This window comes from Spodoptera frugiperda, chromosome 27 (genome assembly GCF_023101765.2).
Source record: "Spodoptera frugiperda isolate SF20-4 chromosome 27, AGI-APGP_CSIRO_Sfru_2.0, whole genome shotgun sequence".
In the NCBI taxonomy this organism is placed as follows: domain Eukaryota; kingdom Metazoa; phylum Arthropoda; class Insecta; order Lepidoptera; family Noctuidae; genus Spodoptera; species Spodoptera frugiperda.
The window spans coordinates 13,294,273-13,319,294 of record NC_064238.1 but is presented as its reverse complement, the minus strand read 5'-3'; the positions used below and the strand labels follow the sequence as shown (position 1 = coordinate 13,319,294).

The following is a 25,022-nucleotide window of genomic DNA, read 5'->3' as shown; positions in this document are numbered from 1 at the left end:
AGTTCATTACTTACCAGTACCAAGTATCGTAAAGTTTCATCAAACAAAATTATTTCGTCAAACGTTAGATCACATATAAAAAAATAGATGGCAGCACACGTAACATCTGTGAACGAAAATAACTCCTGCTGTCTGGAAAAACGAGTCGATAAAAATTTAAATGACCGTGTTTCATCTACCTAGTCAAAAACTATTATAAACATGTATCAATATTTACTTAAACATTATTTACTCAAAGGAATATTAAAAATTGAAAGACGAGCTAATAGTTAATGTAGGAGCACACAAACTAATTGGCTGTGAACTCACGTGGGACATGTTTCAAGAAATTAGATAGTTCAAGTATTTAATAGCTTCATGGCCGACAGATTAAATTGATTCGCATTTAAACTATCGCAGTATTGCTCATGACCATGACTGCACTGAAAACACATTATTCTATTTAAATTAGATTTTATTGTAAAACTGTTTAATAGAAAAGTATATAAAACATGACATCAGTCCCCAACGTGGACAACAATTTGTATATAATTAACATAATGGACAAATAACTTATAGCCATTCACAAATCGACCAGTTCGAGTGTATTTTCATAGTATATACACGTATTCGAAACTTGGAAAAATACCAAAAAGCGTCAATGTTCCAATACACGGCTTAATCGCGGCTACAAAATTACAAAACAACATATTTTCTAGTACGAAAAACTAACTGGCTTCCAGCCAGAATAACGGTAGCACTAAGTACCAGGGATAACGTAAGTTCTCCTGGATTCTAAATACATTTATCTATCACAGTGTTGCTAAGTCTAAAAATATACTCTGTGAGTATGTGGAATACGGTTGATTTTGTATCAGATGCCAGTGTTGTCTCTGATCCAATTTCTGAGGGAAGCGATGTTGGTGAAGACGGTCGGTGACAGCGGTAATGCACATCCTCTCGCGAACGATACCACGCCAAATGCCGTGTCTCGGAACACGGCCGGCCCTCCGGAGTCGCCCTGTACGAGCACACATTACAGATAAACACAAAATACTTCTTATTTTCATACACTGACATAACCTAATTTCTTTTCTTTGTAATTTGAATTTAAATCTGATCTTGGATTGCGTTAACTAATGGCCATTTTACATTATATCATTCATACAAAACTTTGGTCTATAAGATAATATTGGACTGAGACTATTAATGTGTAATCTGAATCCATTATCTTATTGTGTTATAACTTCCATTAAATCTTCACTGAACTACTCTATCTCCAGATCCTAAGTATCCAACCAAATCAAATCTCTTCAATGATGTGATTTGAAACTTCAATACCTATAACAACTGGAGACTCTCTAACCAGTTACTCCTCGACTCACCTGACAAGACGACACTCCTCCGATGAGGAAGTGTCCTCCGCAGAACATGTTGCTGGTCAGCGACTGGCCATAGGACAGGCGACAGAGCCAGTGTGGCACCACGGGCACGTTGGCTTCCATCATGATGCGCGGGATACGACGCCCACCCACCTGGGATACAAATAAGTTTTTAACGATAAAAGTCTCATAAACATTGTCCGTTCGTCTGATAGCCAACTGAATAACGGTAAAATGTGAATGCTCTCTGATAGGGAATAACTGTTTGACAATGATCACATATCAACTAAGAAAGCGTATACATTTGTCACACTTCTTCCCGCAGTCTTCGTATTAATCAAATAAACCCTTGAAAACACTCTCTGATAAATCAGACAGGACTGCTGCCCGTCCTCTCTGATTTATCAGAGCAGCGCCTCTTTAACTACGATTTTATCAAGCATGGAGATTATGAAACCCTCATGTATAGAAGACGCCCGTAGTTCAGTAGTAGACCATCACAAGCTGTTAATAGCAAATAATAAAGAACACTTACAGCAGTAAGTCCCCATCCAGTGACAGTGAGCCTCACGAGTGGTACAGGCTGTCGTGGCTGCGGCAGTTTGATGGCTCTGATATTGGCGTTGAAGGTCAAGGGCCTGGCCAGTCTCAGTACAGCGATGTCATTGTCGAACTGTGGCCTTCCATATTGAGGGTGTACTATCACGCTTGCCACTCTTACGATCCTGCCACCGGAGTCACGTCGGGTACTACCCACCCGGAGCCGGATAGCTGCTGGTGATGTGCTATAATGGAAAAATATTGTTATAGGTATTGATAGAAGATAGGTGAAGTCGAGTAATGACTTTTTCATGCGTTTTATTCCATAATGAGGTAAGCTTAACTGTCTTAAATATAAGGTATACGTGGAGGTAATAATAACAAATATACTGTAACGTGTGTAAAGCATTAATTAGAACTGAACTAATTGTGATTTTTTCTAAAATCGAAATTTTACCCAATGATTTGGTTCTTTGCTCTTCTCGGGTAAAAAAACTGCCTAAAAACTCATCTAGTCGCCTAGATGAGAATAAGTTTCTAAATAACTAAATTAGCCTTGCTTACTGCAATTTAGAAAAAAATAATTATGAACAAAAACTAAGCGGCAGAAACAAAAACTTCATCAACGGATTTTTGAAATGATCAATTATGTTGATTGCAATTTTCAAGTAATTTCTTCATCGAGCAACTGAGAGCTAGATTTTACAAAACCTATAGCAATAAAAAATATGTTTAAATGTGGAAGAGTCATGCTTCGGCACGAATGGCTCGACCGGAGGGATACCACGGTCTCACAGAAAACCGACGTGAAACAATGCGTTGTGTTTCGTTGTGTGAGTGGAATTACCAGAGACCCAATTAACCCCCATTCCAATCTTCCCCATCCCTGATTCCTCAACAACCCTTACATTCCTAGCCCCCTAAGGCCGGCAACGCACTTGTAACGCCTCTGGTGTTTCGTGTCCATGGGCGACGGTGATTGCTTACTATCAGGTGATCCGTCTATTCTTTAACGGCTTATAACATAAAAAGAGGTATTTTGATTTCTAGGAAAGTTAATAATAGTTTGAAAAATGTTTCATATAGAAATTTGAATCAGCTTCAGACTACATTTCGCTGTGAACCATGAAAATGTTAAAACACGAATCCACATTCGTTCGAATAGCTGCACAAACTACTTGGAATCTGATCTGATTGCTCCACAAGGCTCGTTGAACCATGCTCTCCATCAAACCAAAAATGTACCCTTCAGCTGTACGAATATCCATCGGACGAGCAGTACGAGCACTGCATCGTAAACTCGTGAAAACCCACTCAACCAAAACATTCGCAGTGGAGAGCGAAGGGCACTCCAACCGACGTAACAGTCTACTTCATAAAATATTCACGCAGAGAAAAACCAGCTGCCGAGCCCCGCAGTAACGACCACGATTATACACCAACATTGTTTGCTCTGTGCCATTGTTATTGCGTATAGAAACATCTAATATTACCCCAACTATAACCTTCGCAAACATAATTAAAGCTCATAAACAAAGATGAATAACTCATCAGCAATAACGAACCTTGAAACAATGTTAATATTATGGACACTGCAGATTAACGCTTAGGATTTCCCTCGCACGCCTCGCACTATGGAAATGAAATGTCCGTCGTTCGTCTAAATATTTCTCTGGAATAAATAATTTTGCGCGCTCCATGTTCGAGTGAACCCTCCGAAGTGATAAGCAACAATGTTAGAGCAGACCGTAAACCCTAAGTCCCGTTCCTCTGGTCACAGTTTTATTATTACCAAAGTCGTAAAGTTAAGAAACGTTACGAGACCGGCCTTGACACGGGAGATCCCGAAACGGTACACTCTCCTAACAATATCTTCGAATTTACTGCGCCTAGTAAAAAGTATAACTATTTTTATGATTACTGATAAAATGGAACGTCAACAAAGCCCCATTTATGGTCGCATTAAATCGCTTTGATTTTTCCTGACCGGATAATTTTATTGCGTAGCTGGTTACAAGGAAGCTTATGGGCTCTTAGTTCGTTCATGTGCCTGTAATTAGCTTTAGAAATACGGAAAAGTTTTTATTAGCTTACTTTTCTTTTTTATCTTTATTATAAGGCATACATAATCACTGTGTTTACAAATGTCAACACCGATATTGACTGCTTCTTTAACTCGATAATAGTAACAGTTACTGAACAAGAGGTCCTTGGCCCGTATCCATATATTATTATCGGCATCATAACTTATTCAGTTTGTTGTTTGGGGAAACATAACTTGAAAGTGACTATTGAAACATTTATAATATGAAAAATATCATAAAGATGAAATATCATAAAATCAATTACGTAAATTAATGAAAAAAGCTCTACAGAGGGACTCTTCATCATGAGCAGCATGCACAGACTCGAATCCCTCCCTGATGTGATTTTTAATTAATTTAGTATGTCTCACTCTATGAACTCACTTTTGTACACAATGAGCAGCAGTAACCACGTAGTCTGGACTGATGATGAAGCCACCGCAGAAGGAGTTTCCATTCAGCACCATGGACACTTGGTAGGGGTGCCGTTGTATTGAGGATGGCCTTCCTCCAATGATCTGGCCGCTCAGCTCAGGACATGCTGCCTCCAGCTCCACATCCAACTCTAGTTCATTTTCATCAGTATTCTGTGCATCATCCGCAGCAGCGTCCGCGGCGGCGTCTGTGGCGGCGTCCGCGCAACATTCTGTGTCAACTGCCTCTTGGAAATCTGTGGATTGAGTATTATACTACCTATTTACTTTTAAGAAATTAATTAGGATATTATTTAATACTGTACAATGTCGAATCACAGTCATCTGAGTAGTTCTTAAATTTTCAGTATTTCTAGATGTGTGACTAAAGTGTGCTAGAAACTCACCGTTTCACTATGATCATAGATAAACTAAAGAGGTCCATCGTCATTCCTAACCCTTCAACAAAAAACAAGAGCTAAGCTCAGTTAAATAACTTGCGAAACACACAGCAAACACTAGGTTCATACACTCATTAAAAATCTAAACGAATCACAAAAAACATCGTATGTAGATTTATTACAACACAGTAGAACAATGCAGTAAGTACGTCACATGAACTCACCCGCGACGGAGACCAACGCGAGCAGCAATAGTACACCGGCCACAGCAACCATGTTGGCTACCAAACTCCACCTGCCTCAAGCACAGACCTAGCCGAACTGTTCCAATTCAAATTATTGCCAAATGTCTGCCGCAGGTAATTTCACACGGTTCGAGTCCACGGTCGCGACCTTTTCACCGTCTTCCAGTAATTCACTGAGACAACTCTTGTCAAGGTGTCGTTTGATATGAAAAAGTGTTCAGCAGACGCTGTAACTTGATATAATATGCGTAACGTCCGTCGGTACTTAGTCCTTTAACAAGGCCAGTGATTAGTCAGTAGTTATTGATTCTTTGTAGTTAAAGGGGGTCATTAAAACATTAAAATGTCTGCCTAGATAATAATAATAATAACCCTAGTTTGCCTAGATGCTTATGAAAAAATAAAATGTCCGTTTTGACTGAGAAGCCACTACCCAATCCTTGCTTTATATTTTCAGTCTTATATTTATTGCTGTACATCAATAGTTAAATGTCGTTACTTTAGCTTTCATAATCATAATCGTAACATCGTAAAGTAATTGGGTATTTATAACTAAAATATTATATTTTTTGATTGCGCGGTTGGCTCGGTGGCTGGGCAACTGGCTGCTGTGTAACGTGTAGCGAATTTGATTCTCACATGGAGCAACACTTTTTGTGATTCACTAATTGTTGTTCCGGGTCTGGATGTCATGTGTATGTGAACTTGTATATTTGTAAACGCACCCACGACACAGGAGACTTTTTAAAAAATATATAAAGAAAAGCTTGATCAAATTCATAGTTTCCATGTCTAACTAAACAGAGACGAAAAACGAATATACTGAAACTCATATTTAAAAAAAACAACAGATGGTTGAAAGATCTTATGACGTACATACGAGTACATATTTTGATGTATGATGACAGGCTCGCCCACTATTACAAAGCGATTGATAACGTAACTAGCCAATAACTAATAGTGTATTTTCCATACATTTTCCTTCATAACACATCGCGTTGTATGTATCTTTCAATTTTTAAATACACATACATCAGCAAAGACATGTTTCATAAATCAAAAGCATGGACTATCGTAAAATGATCGACGTATGAATGTAAGAACCATGTTGTACAGCGGCCATTAAAATATTGGAAACTGTCTGAACTGCCTCTTCTCGCGATTCGTTTATTTTTGTAACACTAGCTTTTGCACACGACTTCGTTTGGATGCTTCCACAAAAATCGACATGTGTTGACAAAATCTCTTCGGACCGGTACGCTTCTGGTGAAAACTCGGTGTTTTATACGTTTTTCAATGTCTATGAAAAGTTTTATGTGCATGTACGAGTACTTACGTATATCTCTTACTTTCAGATTGGTTTTAATTTGGCTGGTCTTGTTGTTTTTGACTCAATTTTCGATAAAGTTTATTATAAAGGACACAAATTACTTCAAATCAAATATTAAGTGTATCCTAATCATCCTGTATATACTTAGTTATGATCTCATTGGTATAGAACTAAATACCCAAACTAACAACTTCGTTGTGTGTGGGAAACGAACCCACAACAAGCTTTTAACACGTATCTAACTCAGCAGATAGTCCAAAGACTAAGCTAACTATGCATTCGATTAAAAAAAACAGAACAATACCTTAAATATTTAAATTACGCTTGTAGTATCTCAAGAAAGTAGAACAGAGATAATGTAGGCACATGGGTAAAACTCTTCTGCTACTAACTCAAAATTTAATAAAAATTACTTCTAAGTATAAGTAAAAGCCTTTTTACTCCAGGTGGGAAATCCTCGTGGAGCCCTCTGGCCTGGGGAGGACGAACGATACTGTCTGACTCTTACTGCCTAACACCCCGGTGTCCCATCTCACACGTTCGTACGAAATTCTTCCGCAGCCACCAAACTCGTGGCCTGTCTTGCCACCTTAAGATGCAAAAGAAGGTGTTCGTCTCCTCCGTGAAACGTCCTTTAAAATGGGATGACAGGGTCTTCATAATTAAAACCTTCAGGTATAAAGCAGATTTCTCCAGAATACTACAAAAAGCACATTCTAGATACGTAGTGTAATTGGTTCCTTTGAAATAAACAGTAAGTGAATATCGATTGAAACGATTGCACCGTGAGCAGTTTGCTGTGTCTAATTAATCTAAAGTATTAAACGCCATCATATTGATTAGCCATTTTCCTAATTTGTTGCTTTAATTGAAGTCCGTTCAGTGCTCAGTAACCAATTTAATGCTCTAGCGAAACTTCTAGCGGGGTCAGTACGAAATTGCATTCGATCTTCATTTTTTTCTTAAATTTTCATTAATCGCATTGTAATTGCTCAGCTTGGTATTAATTTCCACAATTACTGAAAGTCTATTCGGATAGAAATGATGTAATTTTAAATAACTTAATAAAAAGAAACCTACACCAGGAATCAAACCCAAGACCCATTGCTACATTAAACTAACGAGTGGGTAATATTTTAAACGTGTTAAACGCGACAAAATTAATATAATCGCCGTTAGACCAACAGACTCACTAACACACATTCCTATTTAAACTAATTTTAGCCGTCAGCATCCGGCGACGTCTAAAAATAAATATAAATATAACGCTTGCAACACTGAGCTTTATGAAACTTTTTAAATATCTTGCAGCGAGGACGTGCGAACTGATCGATTCAGTTTCAATTTCAACGGGTCTGTTTGGTGAGCCTATTGCCGTGTACCGGACACGATTCCAAATTTCACGGCAGTAATGCAAATTTTGAAATCTATAAAGCATTTTTGGCGACTGGAAAAATGTTCGCCACTTTCGGTTTCAAAAAACTTGTAGATCTTCGTAATCGTAACAGCAGTTACTCAACGTTTTTAATATTTATATTTTTAAATATATTTTTCTATTAAGAATCTAAAGATGCATTGACATATATTCGAAACAAAAATAGTAAGTACCGTAACTAAATCATTTTACATTTTTTGTTATTAAACGGTATTTAGCAATCTCCTTGACATCGGTCATTACCATGACCCTATATTTAAAAAAATCTGCGCTACTGTCAATATCATACCCGACGATAACAATGTATACTACTAAAAAATAAAGGCTCAAAATAAAATGTACTAAACATTCCTAACAGTACAACATAGGTCATTTAAAAAAACAAACGTAGAAAACAAAATAATTAATCAATGTCTTCACTCGTCGCCATACTACAATCGATTCAATTAAAATATTTACCGATTAATTCATTGAGAAAATCGATCGCAATCGGTACAACGTCTATCGCTGAGCTGGTGACGCGTTGACCTTCCACAGTTCGCCATCCGATACTGGACAAACTACGAGAGATGGCGGATCAATGCAATGTTTTTTTGAGCTTTTTTTCTCACATTTTTTGTCCTACAACCGTCCAGCCACCGAAAGTGGTAGAATCTTCTAAATTATTGATATTGCGAATTTCAAATCTCTACAATGAACTGTCGCTTTTGTAAGGGCCTTTTTCAGATGATTTTTCATGATGATAGTGATGTCAATAATGTACAACACGCAGTTTTTAAGCTGACTATTTATCCTTTCGCAGGGCTGCAAGAAGAAATTTCAAAAGGGATATGCAGTGCCTTTGTATTGTTTTTTTTTTCTGTACATGAATAAATAAGCTCCATACTGCTATTTCTTATTCTTAAAAGCAATCCCAATAACACTTTCATTGAACTAGAAACCTGGACAATTATAAATAGTAAATCAAATTCAATCTTAAATAGTCACCCCGAAATTCATTTAAATTCCAATCAATGGCATAGAAACAATGATTCCAAGTACTTTGATTACTAAAATAGAATACAAATGACTCACTCACTATCAGGTGTAATTGAAATCCGGACTAATTTAGCTCTAACCTCATTAATGATCCGTGGAGAGAATGCGATCTCCCAACGGACTATTTGAAACAGTTCGACATTGTCAAGATTCCAATACTTACGTCGACAAATGTTTAGGTACACAAGATATTTTGGAATCTCGCCATTGGGCTAACGTTTATAAACAATTGCTGTAACTTCCTTATGATTTTAATAATTAATATTAAACTAATAACAATGAATTAGACCGGAGAGTTATAAATATTAGAAACAAATAATATCTAAAGTCCGAACTACTTATGTTCCACATACAGCAACAATAACTATATGTAACATTTGACTGCACGGTTGGCGCGGTGACTTAGCAACCAGCAGCCACGCAACTTGTAGTGGGTTCGATTCCCGCACGGAGCAAGTCATGGTTTCAGGTCTAGGCGTCATGTATAATATGTGAACTTGTATGATTGTAAACGAACCCACGGCACAAGGAAAAAATCCCAGTGTGTGGCAACATTTTATTAAAAAAGAATAAAAATAAAAAGGATGTCAAAATCAGGTTTAATGTATATGGCAATAGATTCACTTTTAAAATAGTGAAATGTGGATAAATATTTTATCACCATCTAATATTAAAGAAAGATTCTCATTAATACTATCGCATCCATAGACACGTATGCGTAAATATATAATTTTAATGATACACTAATTTTAACATAGGAACAGCTTTCAGCAGCATGGAGGCTGGCCAGTCAACAACAGGGCATTACAGTACACTACGTAACAAAACTTCTATTTTCGTTTTCAGTAAACAAAAGCATATTTCTTACGCCACTGAAGTAACCATTCAGTCATCACGTGACGTCTGCTATCGCAATTGACTCGAAATGACCTCATTATGACCTCACAATGACCTACCATTTCTTTTTATGTCAAAATTGGTCTTAAATAATCGGATTTTGTAAAGAATACCTATTAGAGTAACAATATTTAAGACTTGTAAGAGCATTTCCATCGTCACGATTTACTGAAGTTTGGTTGATCTAGTGCAAAATACTCAATAATAACTCTTCGATCTGACAATAACACTTACAGTCAACTTTTTTATGGTATAAGTTATAATGTAACAGCAGACGGATCGCCTGATGCTGGTAAGCAATACCGCTGCCCTTATACATAAAACCAGGGGCGTTACAAGTTTACCGTTATTTAAGGGGTTGTTGGACGAAATGGGTTTTTGGCCCAACCCACACATATAACTGTTTAAATATAACGAATGAATGAGGTACACTTATTAAATACACCTTTTTCCGTAGCAATAGACCTACTAGAACAAAATCATAGACGAATACTCTACGAGAATTACTTCAAAAATATCAGCATTTTGTTTGTAATTTCACACAGCGAGTGCGCGCTGGATTAAACTCATTAATCTAGTGTTGTTTCAATTTCGAAACGTTAGCGTCTATAAATCCTGGTGGTAAGCAATTGCCGCTGCCCACGGACATCCAAAACACCAGAGGTGTTACAAGTACGTTGCCGGCCCTTTGGCGGTTAGGAATTTAAGGGGTTGTTGGGGAATCGGAATTCGGAAGGGTTTTCCCAATCACCGATTCCCAAGGTTTTTGGACCTCCACGTTCACATATAACTACTTAAAAATAACGAGTGATTATGAGGTACACTTATTAAATACACCTTTTTCCGTGTATAGACCTAAGCCAGAATAAATCATAGACGAATACTCTACGAAAATTACTTCAAAAACATCAGCATTTTGTTTGTAATTTCACACAGCGAGTGCGCGCTGGATTAAACTCATTAATCTAGTGTTGTTTCAATTTCGAAACGTTAGCGTCTATAAATCCTATGTCCCATTACATTGAAGTACAGAAAGAATAAAAAAACTCCGTTATTTATTACGAATTCCTTCGTAGAATGTACTTGAAGTGGATCATGAGATAAATGGAATCTCATTGTTATACCGGTTGAGGTTCCTATGGTTACAAAAATCAGGTATTTGGTGGATTAACAGTATGGTGACAGCAGAATAGAATGCGTTTCCCATCACCATTACGATACCAAAATGAATAGCCGACTTTAAAAATATTTTGCTTTGGATCGATCCAGCTTTTTTAGAAAATGAAAATTATATCAAAATTGGATCTTAAGACTAGAGTAGCACATTGTGACAAAAGATTGTAAACTGCTACACTTTAAAAAATATTTTGCTTGGTGAGCACCTAACTTCACTGACGGCAGACTGCTAGACTATTATTTCTTTATTTGTTGACATTTCAAAAGTACCTATTTATGGTTTAATTGGAATAAATGATTTGAGGCCTACTGTCCAGCAGGTAATCAGAGCAGATAGTAATTATTAAATGATGATCCTACAATATTTGACTAATTTATTCCTGTACTTCTATCTTCTCCTTCAAATAATGAGAAATCAAGTATGAAATACAAAATTAAATGCGAAATGAATAGACAGCAAACATGTTTACATAAAAAACATATGGAAGCATAAAATTGCATGGAAATTCTTTGTTAAACGTGTTTTAACGACTGGTGTGGGCTACGACCAGTAGCTTTATATTTTAACACGATATAAATTACAACAGATATAAAAATAGACATCTTAGGAACGCTATGGCATCTGAAGACATTCAGACGAGTAAGATTAAAAAAAAATTCATACATTGCAAATGTTAGAATACATTGATTCACTTTCCATTGTTCTTATTGTAAGGAATGCTTAAATTGTTCATTAAAGATACGATGTAATGTATTGCAAATCGCTTTTATATCGCATGTAACGTCGAATTATTTACTAGAGTCATTTGCATGTAAAACAAGGTGATGGAGCTTAGAAAAATAACTGAATATTGTGTTTTCTTAAAACCAAAAATCAAAACATCATTAGCAATTATTTAAATGTCAGTACAAAAGACGTGTTTAAGTACCTACGACAAAATTATGGGTGGTCGCTCAGTGGTGGATATTTACCCGCATTTCGCAAACAAAATCTTAAGCTATTTGGCAGAATTTTGTGTGTGTATAGTTTAATTTATGTGCATACAATGCATTTCATACTAATGTTTGTATATTGTCCATCCCGATTGTAATACGAACTTTAACAATGCCGAAATGCTTAAAATTTTCTTCAAGAATTACATCAAAGTTAAAAACAGACGTAATAGGAATGATGACGGAGTATGAAAATTAAAAATCTGTTTAGTCCGTCAAGGCAAGAAAGGCCGTTTAGGCAAAGAAAAATATTAGACACGTATTTTTTAATTTTCTCATAATAATATAAGGTAACAATACTTATATAAAACGTATCAAAGGTTAGGAGCGGGAGCAAATACGTCATTTCTATGTATAAAATGTACCTAGACGTGACGTAACACGAAATTTCGAACTGATATATCTCCAAAAGTATTTGTTTTCATAAGAAAAAAAAATACGTTTCTAATATTTTAAAATAATCTACAAGACGGACATTAAAATAAAAATTAGTCATCTACCCTATTATTATAATTAAGTAACTGCTTAAACGTGAAGTAAAGTCACATAGAAACCATAATATAACATGTACATCCCATAACGAATCCCCTGAAACAATAGCAGCATGGAGCAACGTAAATAGCCCGGCGGGTTATGAAAATACTCGCGCTGAATATTTCTGTACCGCACCGTAATGTGATACGGGATTCCGAACCAACATACTAACTAGTGGGAGTATATTATTATGGACATTTGATATTATTATTGGGATATTATGTCACTATATTTTAATGTTATTTTATAATTTAAATAGTACGCGATTACTCGTATTGTCATTTCTGTCGTTTATTCATTTATTTATACTTTATTGCTAACATACAGAAAAAACGTTTATATTGTAATACCTAGTAGTTTGAGTAAAATGGGCGGTCTTATCACACACGGCGAAGTCTTCCAGACAACCTTAGTTTTCAAAGGAACATCTAGAGTAATTGTTTTTACGAAAATATTAATTTAATGTTATCTACATTATTCATATTTATCGCACCAAATCCCTGGAGGTATGTGTAGTTCTAAATTCATCTAATCAATTGATTCATAATTCTAGTAATCTACTATTTATGAAAAAAGTAAACTAAAAACATCAATAATGTAAACCTAGACGCTTTCATCTCCATTGAAAAACGATATGAAGCAGAGAAACTGGGTAATTTGTTTATAGATAAGTCTAAACCTATATTTCTCAGCTAAAATATCTCAATTATAGTTGGAAAATCCCGACCGAATCCGACATAAACACATTGCACTTTAAAACTGTGAGTAAAAATGTATGAACGTTAATTTTAGAACATTTTAATGTTAATGTTCGAAGTGTATAGCGGCATTACATTGTAACGTGCCGTAATGTGCACCTCTGCCTACCCCTTTTTTTGAGGGGCGAAAATCATCCAATGACTTCTCTCTCTTACTGAGCAAAAACCACCCCGTTCCTTCTCCTGCTTTGAGCCGGAGACCCGGTAACCTGTTACGTTGTCCGCAGCTCCGAATACATCTGCCTACCCCTTCGGGGATAAAAAGGCGTGACGTTGTGTGTTGTGTTCGAGTCGATTTTTAACGAAACTTATGTGTGACCTTAATAAACATCTGTCGAACATCTATTTTCGTTTTATTCATCATCAGTGATGAACAACGTATGATGTCAGTTGTCGTTATTATGTTTCTAATAAAATTAATTACTACCTTGTGTATAGATTTTATCTTGTGTATAGAATAAGTTGTCCTACCTTAAGTATTGTTTTAAGAACTCCTCTCGCCTGTGATACAGGATTTATCTTAGTACAGGCAAATAACTTTGTAAGAGCTACTGTTTGGGATAATTCATGATTTTTTAAATACAGATTATTTATTACCTCACGCCAATTTGGGGAATAACATGAGGCTACTACCCAAGGTAAATATTGTATATATATTTTTTTCTTTATGACATAGGAAATCAGCAAATAGAAGGTAATCTTATGGTAAGTAATCATCTCCTCTGATCCACCAGAGTAACAACCACTGGCCTTTGGGATTAGGTCTTTGGTAATCGAGGAAAGGTGTCCACTATCATTCACTCAGCACTAAAATAATTGGAGTCCAAATATTTGAGAACTGTTTATTGAAAAAATGTGAATTTAAAAATAATAAAAGGCTACAGCGTTCACAAACTCTCACTCGAATTGTATAACAGTAAATAAATATTATAAAATTGTGCTATAACTTAATTTATATAATTAATATAATTTAAATAATGATATAATATTCAAATGTATAACAAAAATTACTTCTGAGAATGATCAATTTCATTTATTTGAATTTACATTAAAATTATTTTATTCATTCAATTTTATTACGTACATATCTAAAGAATTTATAAATTTAAATGCGAACATAATCTTTCCATATTCTCCAAATATATTTTTATCACATCATCTGCTTTTAACTGCAGCTGCAAGTTTAATTACGTCAAATTTTATTAATAGACAAAAGAATCTACACCAGACGTACATTTTTATCCAAGATCACATTTACATCTCATCAATATCGGTCAATCTGTTTCGACATAATATAATCGTAATAAACAAACATTATGAGCGTTTCAACTCAGGCCTTAGTACGAGTTTATTTTACGTTTTACGAGATCGAATCGAGAGCGCTTTCGGTGCTTTGATTGGTTGGTTCATTCGCGCCGGCCAATCAGAGCGCCGAACGCGCATTTGCTCGTTTCGTTTTCGTACAACGTAAAGCAAACTCGTACTAAGGGTACTGATCACAATTCAAATGTCATAAAGATACGAAAATTCATAGATTTTACTGTAAACAAGGTACATTAAAAATACCTTCAATAGGACATAAATAATATTTCTTTCAAATTCTCAACAAGATAAACAAATCGTTTGTAACATTATAGTAAAATAGGAACAATGAAATGAATACTGTATCGAACAAACTATAGTTGGAATACTTTCATTTATTACCCACTAGTGTTAGATATTGCTCTCTATAAACAGTGCTTTGACATTTAACTATAGAACACATACATTCATTATACTAAAACAGTCAACTAATATTGTGATTGGCATTTACTTAATAGACACTTAAATATCTTTCTAAAACAGTTACTCAGCCACAACACCTTTAAGGACCTGCGCAGACTATTGTCCAAAAATGTATCCAAGATTTTAAAACAAGACCACTGATGATGCCACAGTAAAACGCTTTTATGAGTAAATTGTACGTTTATGAACTAGATCTACCTTTACTAACCATAACTGACCAATCTGCAAAATATTGATGGAGGCCTTTTTTCATAATTTACCATAACTCTCCTGGGGTGAGGCGAAAGGTAGGTAGTTTTTTTATGTTAAATGCCGACGTTTAGTCTCAGACTCTTACCGCTATACTCAGAATCATTTAATGGTTACTAACCCGCTAGGTAGTCCGCAGGTCCAGGTCGAGGCCGAAGAAGACCTATGTTCTGTATTGTGACTGATATGATGAAGATTGACCAAAACGTCTCTCGTCTACACAGGCTTAATAACTTAGGCTTATTAACAAAAATAAATTATCCAACAGTTACGCATATCACATTTATAGACAACAACGATTAAATGCAAATATTATAGAGTAGCTAATATGGTACAACCTTTGTGCCTACTTGTAGAGAGCCTTCCAGAGGTTTGATCCCAGACATCCTCAACAAACCTTAACCATTTAAAACATCATCAAATAATTAGTAAATATATTCATTAATCTATCGGTGGATTTTAAAGATAGATATTAAACAATGTGTTTACTTTTATTTCCCAAATCGTCTAACAATAGCCTTAGTACAAGTTTACTTTACGTTTAAAGTAATCGAAACGAAAGCGCGTTCGGCGCTCTGATTGGCAGGCTCGAATAAACCAACCAATCAGAGCACCGAACGCGCTTTCGTTTCGATTACTTTAAATGTAAAGTAAACTCGTACTAAGGGTACTGATCGATCATTGTGAATGATCTACTATTTCCATTTGTGACTTCAGCAAATAAATACGAACACATTATACTTAATCATTCTTCTTTCTCTTACTTCATAAGAACACAACAGTATACCTATGTATTTTAAATAAATAACTTCACACTCACATCTTCACATATTTATGTATATCAAAATCTCACTTTCATTACCTAATGTGCATTATTTTTATATAACAACATAATTTTGATACAACAGCCATATAGATTTAAATATAATTACATTGTATTTTACTGGCTAAAACTGATTTTAAGTCAATCTTATGTCATCTGAATTCAGGAACTATTGAAAGTGATTTTGAAATAAATTTAAAGACGATACAATCTGTTGAGTAACATTGCTTTTCAGTTTGATCCAAAACCAATTTTAGCCCGCATATAATTATTATCTACAGAATAAAATTTAAATAGGTGTAGTAAACTACTTATATTTATCAACATAGTATGTATAAATCTATTTCAGCTAGCTACTTTGATGTCTACTTACACTTATAGTTCAGTTATATTACAAAAATACCCTACAACACTTAGTCTGACACAGTTTCCATGCACACGAGTCACTTTACCACATTTATACACACGTATACCTACTAATTCTGCTGTCATTCTGTCATGAGAACTGGGAGTGTCCAGGATAATGCTGCGAGCGTGAGTAGTCCGAGGCCGGCGGAGTGAGCACGGCCTCGCGATGCCTAGGTCTTTTTAGCCTGCTGTGGCCTCTTAAGCAAATGCAGAGGGTCTTTCCTATACCGCGCGAAAAGTTCCTTCTTGAAAGTCTCAAAGTGTTTCCTATTGTTCTCATTCTGCTTCTCCCGCCACAACGGGCGGTTTCTTCTCGTCTGTATCCCCCAGTGGATCGTGAAGATCGGGGATAGCACTTTGAACTGATACCCGATTAGGAACATCTCGTATACCTGGAAATTAAAGTCGAATATTTATTTCACCCAAGTGTTTGTTTACTGATATATATTCTTAACTCATAAGTTTTGGATAGTTCCCAAAATTTAATTGGAAACACGTGTAGTTCTACTGTCATTTATAAAAAAAACTAAACATTTTTTCTAATATGTGTTCACATATCTATCTCCCATGATCTAGATATTTCGTCAACAAAACAAGAATGCAATTCTCCAGTACAATTTGTATGTAATGTACGAGTAGTGCCTGTCGTTTCAGCAGTTTGCTTGTTTTTGCAACGAGTGCAAAAATCGGAATAACGTAGAGCATATATTCAGCAAGCGAACAACATAATATCCAAAGTGTCGATTATGGAGAGGTGCCAAACGGGACCATTTGGCAGGCGGCGCAACAAATCTATCAGTACCGGCTCGGGCCGACGGGGCTGGCTACATGCTGATTAACTTGCGCTCAACTTGGATTTTTTAAGTTTGCTTTTAACAAGTATTTTTGTCACGCTGTGGATATTTATTCCTTCGTAAAATACATAAGAACAGTTAGCACTATAAGTATTAGGAAACACCCCACACATACTGTAATCATGTTGAAGAATTAATTCCGATTTGTACTAAAATGAGGTGTCTGTAAAAAACAGCAGCTGTTAAAAATGTCTGTCTCTTCACCTGTGAATTCCTTGTGAACCCGTAGCCGAGGAACCTCTCATCATGAGCGGGTACAGTGTCCGAAGCCAAGTAGAATGGCTCATACAGCAACTCGAAGTTCGTCACGTTGTGACTGATGTGTGTTAGTTCACTCTCGTTACCACCACTGGCTTCCCACCTAAAACACAAAAAAAAACTTGAAAAATCTATTAAGTGTTACATAATACCCATAACACAGTTTTTCTCTACGGGGACAAATCAATAAGTCTAGGTTGACGGATTATTAATAGCTACATTTCCATAGCTACATTATTAATAGCTCATACTAATTATCTACCGAATGATTTATTGTATTAATAATTTGTCTGACCAACTTACCTCGAAAAGTTCGAAGCAAACTGGTTATAAATAAACACTTTTCTGTGGAATGGTATCGCCAGTTTACTTCTGGAGAGCCTCACCAGCTCTGATTTATTAGCAGGAAACTTGGCAACTCTTCGGTCCAACTCATACGTAGGCACCACGTACGCACAGAGCGGACATTTGGGCGAGCTGTCAAGAAACTGATTTAAGGCTTCTGCCATCCCTGTAGAAGGTACTATATCAATATCTACTAAGAAAACATAAGATGTGTGAGTATTCTTCCTCGCTAAATTCCTCATGTGATTCTGAGGGTACGGATGCCTCGCTCTCCAAGCCACGGTCTCGGCTTTACGTTCCTCGTGCGGTAGAGGAATGACGTCACAATCCCTCGCCCATTTCGGCAGAGACCCATCAATGAACCCTGGTTTTTCCGCAGGCATAATAATGTGTAAAGCTAGTCTTGAATATATTTCTGGTTGGCATTTATACAACCATGTAGTGAAAGCTCTGAGCAGTCTCATTTCATCCCCGGCCACAAACACTGCCACTGATATAGGTCCGGTCCAGTGCGCTGCAATCCTCAATAGCTCGTGGAGCCTCTCTATAGAGCTCTGCGTCGCAAGGCAAACGTGGTAATTAGTAGACATCTCGGAGTACAGCTCCCCGACTGCCACATTGTCGAATATCTTGTATGATCGACTGCCATCCCACCTGCCTAACCTTAAGTCGAGTGCATAAATGGGATCATAATCTGCGCCAGCGCTGGAGACTTTGCCATAGCAGGGCTCGCAGGTGGGCGGCTCGGTCGGCGCAGGCGTGGGGGGAATGGGGCAGGAAGCAGGGTGCAGCAGCCAGAGGTTGGCGACCGCGTTGTATGCCACCAGCGCGGCCGCCGCTATCATCACCATGCTCCATTGGAACCGCCAGTCCCGCTGTTGCACAATACATTATTTAAACACGAGTATTAAAGACACAATTTCGAAAAAAAAAAATATCACTACAAAACTTACCCCTTTATTTCTTATTCCCATTTGTCTGCTTCAAATATTTCAGTTACGCACTGGGCAGTTGTTCCTGCATCATCTAGATAGCATCAGCATTTTATTCAGGTTCTTTGATGCAGAAGCGATTGATCTGGTAAAAGAAAATGATATTTCGTAAACCATAGATGTCCAACTTATACGGTGTGATCAAAAAATGTAGTACGAGCCTTTGCTTTCACGTTGTCCCCCTTTGACCCTAATGTGAGGTAGGTAAGCTATTTTAAATTGACCTAAATTTCCATTAGGACCCACCTATCAGTACAATCAGGCTAGTATGTAGTAGATAGCATTATGTCAGAAACACAATAAGGCATTCAAAAGTTTTATAGTAAAAGTGAAAATAACGAAAATAAATAACAATAGCTAGGCTTAGGCTGCGAACAAAACCAACTGCTGATCGGTTATCGCATAATGGAAAAATAATTGATACCTACGGACTGTAGTATTATATCACTTTGTATTAGGTATAAAACACTGGTTTCATATTACTTCAGAATACAAAATGATTGTGTTTCTATATAATAGTAATTTTGCGATGAAGATAAATAAATAGTACCCTCATGTAGAAAAGGTAGGACAGGTGTATAAAAATCATGCGAATGTGTCACGCGAATTTGCAAATCAGGAACAAGGCAAAAGAACGATAATACAGTTTAAATTTTGCGATGACCCCATCGCAAAATTAAAACCTCGGTACTTAATAATCAAAGTAGTAACTACCTACTTTGACTACCCTACAGGAATGGATCATCGCGTGAAAAAACGATCAACTTTATTTATACGTAATTCGTACCGTCGTACGTGACATCCAAATTATTTTATGTACAGCAATAAACTAAATGTAGAGAGACATGCTGAAGATATTTTTCAAAATTCTGCTAAGTTTAGAATATGTAGAGAGCATAAATATAATATGATGTATTCAATATGCAATAAACACGTGGTGTATTGGAACGTATGTAGATCTGCGCGAGACACATGTAGGTATTTTCTATGGTGTCTCTTATATGACAGACAAGAAGTGTATGTGCATTCTCTGCCTCCTCCTTCGAAAAATAAAAGACGTGATGTTCAACATAACTAACATAATAAGTATCGGGAAAGTATTTGTCGGTCTGTTTGTCACTGTCATCATACTATCTACTTAGGTATATTTTCAGGACCTACAGAATGAAGATGATTAACATGTAGGCTGTCACGGTGCGGGCGTAGGACTCCATGCCTTTTTTAACGCAGGATTTGCCTACAATTTATTTTTTGTCGGAGGAAAACGGTCTTTTATAGCATGAATTTGATATTCGGTCTCATTAATCTTTTTAGATATTCCTTATTTAAGTACTAAGATAGATATCTTAGTAACTTTTTAAATAGGTATACATTAATGCGCCACAGTTTGCTTTAATATTTATTACAATGCAGTCTTATGGTAACCAACAGTTTTGCATAAATAATAACCTAAGAATACTTCAGTACCTTGACTGCAACCTGCATGAAACGTCACTTATTTGATTAATAGTGACATTTAATGTGGGTAGGTCATCTTATGTATTTACTTTTAATAAAGTACGTAATGATAACGCATTGCGAAATACCCATGTATACCTACATTCAGTCGAAAAAAATCTAAAAATGTTCGCGCATGTGTCAGGTTTAGAAAAAAGGAGGTTCTATCTAACACAAGTAACATCTCAGTACTTACATCAGTTACAGCGGTAATGTCAATAGTTACGACAATTACATAAACATTGCTACACTATGAAACACTTTATTTCCACAAATGCACGTCACTCTCACCACAACACACACTTAATTATTAAAAACAACTGCATTGTCTTTGAGGTTATTTGTAAAAATGTACCAATTATCAAATCACCGTTAGAACATAAATACGGTAAGTATTTGAAGATAACAATTGTTTTAAAAAAAATGTAAAGCTAGAATGTATTTTCTTTTTCGTAAATAACACAAACACAAAATTGAGGGTGGCGAATTTTGACCAGGTTCGCGCATGTCAGGGTTACGGACTTGCGCAGAGGGCCCCCCAGTAAATATCAAACAGGCATAAGTAGGTACTGCAATCACCAGTCCTATCAGTGTAATGTAGGTAGGTAGAGAGATATACATACATATATGCGCTAAAACAGACACCCAGACCACACTACTGATAGATTTCAATACTAGAATAACACATACGATTAGAACTCATTGCTATTATCAGAATGAACCCTATCACCCTACACACGTGATTATGGCTATCCTACTAATATTATAAATGCCAAAGTTTGTACCTATGTGTGTTTGTTTGTTACTCCTTCACGTCAAAACGGCTGATGGGGATGAAATTTGGAACAGGGGTAGATTATGGTATGGAATAAGACATAGGCTACTTTTTATCCCACGCGGGTGTAGCTGCCGGCAGAAGCTAGTCTAGATATAGGACTATGCCATTGCTGGTGTCTGGCGTAGTAGTAGTATGTAGGTAATTAACTATTAAAGTGTTACTTAGAAACGGTATTAATTATATAATTAGTAATGTGCCACGGTTGAAATACTTTAGAGTACTCAGCACGGTTATATTGAAAACATAAAAGTTTTATAATTCATTATGCAACTAATACTTGCGTCTTCGCCCGCGTGCAACGTGCAACATAGCATCGTAACAGATAACAGATATCCGGAGCTGCGGACTACCTAGCGGGTTTACCGGGGCTCCGGTATACTAGAGGATAACGATAAAACAATCTTTTCATTCTCACAAAAATAAAGTAATTTATTCATTGATAATATTATGTGCTTCTGCTTACTCAGCTTCTTGAGAGTCTCGTTACAGTGGTATTCAGATCCACCTCACAAATCACATTTAGCCGTTCCGTTGTGGGCGATAAATGGCAGTCGCTCCACGGTACACACTGACAATCATTCGAATCTAGTTCAGAGTACAAAGCTGATCCCTAACATTAATAATTGGAAAAGGGCCAGAAGAAAGAAATATTAGGCCTAGGTATTTATTATCATGTGGGAGTGCCATGCTTCGTCACAAATGGGCCAGCTCTACTTGACTGATTGACCTCACAAGAGAGTGGTGTTCGGCTGCAAGATCAAGGTTACTGAGGGCCCTATTGGCCTATTCTGCGCCTGTCCCAAATCCCCAATATTCCAATCCACAAAATGTCGGCAACCCACTAGTAACTTCTTTAACGAATTTTGGCTTTGTGTACTGTGACATGAGGAGACTAAAAATGTAGTTAGTGAAAATTTGATGTTACATTGTATGAATTATGTGCACCTCTGCCAGCCCCTTCGGAGATTAAAAGGCGTGACGTTATGGCTTTAGTCATTTGAATAAAGTGTAATAATTATTAGCTCGTGTGCATAAAACAAAACGTAAATACAATCTGAAGAACTGTCAATCTCAATTTTTGACAGTGACAACCATGCTGCCATGTGTCATTGTATTGCTTTGAATTTTGCAATACTTGACAGATCGTGAACTGTTGTAAACATAACCTAAATCATTATTGTTATAATCAAGTGTTTTATTATTAAGCTATATTAATAATGTTTAAAATACCAGCCTGGGAAGATGATGTCCCTAAAAGTGATGCCATTGCCCTGCCAATAATGCAAAAAGTTAAGGTAAGATGTACTTAAGATTAGATCAAAAGTAAAGCTACCGGAGTCCACATGTTTGTTGCTGCAGAAACCACAAATGTATTTAATTCATTAAGATGTGAAGCCTAAATTCCCCTATATCTTTCTAAATTTCTAATTAGGAACGAAGGCGTTCTTCCGAGAACCTTGAAGTCCATAATATAGCCCCGTAACCTATTGCCTAACATTGTTTATTTTCAGAAAAAAGAAAAGTCCACACCAGACAAAAAGGAACAACCTAAAGTAGTTAATAATGTTAAAGAAAAGAATAACAAAGTCAAAGCTAATGGCCCTAAAAAGGCAGCACAAAAACGGAAGATTGAACAAAATCCAACCAATAAGACTAAAAAAGAAACAACACCAAACAAAAAGCGGAAAAAAATAGAAGACGATGTTGAAATCCCTGAATCACAGAACTTTGACGAAGTACTACTAAATGCTGGCAAGAAAAAGTTAAACCAAGTCATTGAAAAAGATGACAAAGAAGATGTATTGTTTTCTGAAAAGAAACAGAAGAGAAATAAAAAGAAAAAGACAACAAACGGCCTCAGTAACCAAAGTGATAAAAATTCAAACTCAAAGATAGTAAAAAATCAGAATAATAAGGGAAATAGTGAAGTTACAGAGACTATTGAAATTGTTGATAGGAAAAAAGCAAGATTTAAACAATTGTTAGAAAAAAGTAGCAGTCTTCGAAGACCTATTAACACAACTAGCACTGGAAACAAGCTGAGAGATAGAATGCTGGAGAGATTAAAAGGTAACCTATTTATCCTTGTTTTTTTTTTTAATTTTAGTAAACCTAATTAGTATGCTCAATACTCATGAGTAGCTTACATTTGCTAGCAATAGGCATGCCAGTTTAAAGTATGTTACCTAGTCACTCTGGTCACTCCCCGTGGTATGCCAGAAATGCAGATCTACGCGAGACACAATGTTTTTTCTATTGTCTCATATACAAAAGGTTAAAGCACCATTCTACCTCTGATCTAAACTCAATGTAACTTATTTATCTTTTCAGCTGCTCAATTCCGTTACTTAAATGAGAAGCTATACACATCATCAGGGTCTGAAGCCCAGCAGTTGTTCCAAAATGATCCGAATGCCTTTGAGACATATCACCAAGGATATCAGCTACAAGTCAAGAAGTGGCCTGTCAATCCACTTGATGTTATTATTAAGAAAATTATGAAAATGTAAGTCCTCATTTCAATGTTCAGCTTCAGTCGTAATAAATAAAAAGCTTACAGTAAAACAATATTCAAATGATTCGACAATATAAATCAGTTATTAAAACCATCAAATTATTTTCTGAATTTACAAACACACATATTAGTTCATAGCAGTATCAAATCTGCCAATCACTCAATTCCAACTCACTACAGTCACACAATCTATGCTAATATTGTTCAGCTTCTTACAATTAACAGTATACCTATAGGTACAACACAGTGTACTTATTTATTCTCACTAAAACTACTGTTGTTTTTATCCAGGCCCAAAACCCATACAATAGCAGACTTAGGTTGCGGAGAAGCAGCATTGTCGCGGCGAGTGCCTCACAAGGTGCGCTCCTTCGACCTGGTGGCCACTGCACCGGGAGTGGAGGCCTGTGACATGGCACGGACGCCATTACTGTCTGCCTCCATGGACGTCACTGTCTACTGCCTCGCTCTGATGGGCACTGACTTAACTCAGTACCTGCTTGAAGCTAATCGTGTGTTAAAGATGGGGTAAGTTTTATTTGATGACAAAATTGGCACTGTATCTGCAATTTCTACCTACTATTTATCATGACAGCTATTTCTGTTTGGATTTTGGAAGCTAGGAGTTTATGAGAATTTTTTCTTTTAGGGCTTTAAGTATAGATTAACAGTACCCTTAGTATGAGTTTGCTTTACGGGTTCGGCGCTCTGATTGATTGGTTAATCGAGCCGGCCAATAAGAGCGCCGAACGCGCTCTTGTTTCGATTACTTTTAACGTAAAGCAAACTCACACTAAGGTTATGGAATCTGTTTCTCACAAGTTTTTACTAGAAGCTACACATGCTACCCATACCAATATTATGTACAGAATAAACCCGTCACAATGATAACCTAGGTCTTATGCTCAAAAACAGCTAAATAACTTATTCAAGTAGATCTTTCTTCTAACATCTAACATTAATTTTGTTCACAGAGGCCATCTTCTAATAGCAGAAGTAGAAAGTCGTTTCGACAAAGTGGAGGACTTTGCGAAGGAAGTAGAGAGACTTGGCTTCAAGCTGAAACAATTGGATAAGAGTAATAAAGTATTCTACTTCATGGAGTTCACGAAGATCAGAGACCCGCCCGTGAAGAAGGCTAAACTACCGGCTTTGACGTTGAAACCATGTTTATATAAAAGACGATAAGTGAATAAAAATGAATGAGAAGTAATTCAAACATCTTTTATTCAACATCCGTGATCATGGCGCTT

General features: G+C 36.5%; 3 protein-coding genes across 5 annotated transcripts; 1 reads left to right on the top strand and 2 right to left on the bottom strand.

Moving 5' to 3' along the window:
- Positions 1-425: 425 nt before the first annotated feature.
- On the bottom strand, positions 426-5,645 carry LOC118263590 (trypsin 3A1). Its single transcript, XM_035575675.2, has 5 exons — positions 5,024-5,645; positions 4,370-4,655; positions 1,897-2,146; positions 1,365-1,514; positions 426-1,000 (listed from the first exon to the last, which is right to left on the bottom strand). Exons 1-5 carry the CDS (start codon positions 5,073-5,075, stop codon positions 854-856), a joined length of 885 nt encoding a protein of 294 aa, XP_035431568.2. The 5' UTR covers positions 5,076-5,645; the 3' UTR covers positions 426-853.
- An 8,388-nt stretch (positions 5,646-14,033) lies between these two features.
- Positions 14,034-21,824, bottom strand: LOC118263845 (beta-1,4-glucuronyltransferase 1). 3 transcript variants are annotated; one of them, XM_035576040.2, is made up of 5 exons: positions 21,718-21,824; positions 18,881-19,004; positions 17,886-18,802; positions 17,529-17,685; positions 14,034-16,862 (listed from the first exon to the last, which is right to left on the bottom strand). In XM_035576040.2, exons 2-5 carry the CDS (start codon positions 18,899-18,901, stop codon positions 16,641-16,643), a joined length of 1,317 nt encoding a protein of 438 aa, XP_035431933.1. In that variant the 5' UTR covers positions 18,902-19,004; positions 21,718-21,824; the 3' UTR covers positions 14,034-16,640. The 3 variants fall into 3 exon arrangements, with proteins under 3 accessions (XP_035431933.1, XP_035431931.1, XP_035431932.1); XM_035576038.2 differs by lacking the exon at positions 21,718-21,824 and adding an exon at positions 20,613-21,147; XM_035576039.2 differs by lacking the exon at positions 21,718-21,824 and adding an exon at positions 19,166-19,422.
- A 539-nt stretch (positions 21,825-22,363) lies between these two features.
- On the top strand, positions 22,364-24,982 carry LOC118263454 (uncharacterized). Its single transcript, XM_035575468.2, has 5 exons — positions 22,364-22,549; positions 22,766-23,324; positions 23,586-23,760; positions 24,061-24,297; positions 24,744-24,982. Exons 1-5 carry the CDS (start codon positions 22,472-22,474, stop codon positions 24,955-24,957), a joined length of 1,263 nt encoding a protein of 420 aa, XP_035431361.2. The 5' UTR covers positions 22,364-22,471; the 3' UTR covers positions 24,958-24,982.
- Positions 24,983-25,022: the final 40 nt, after the last annotated feature.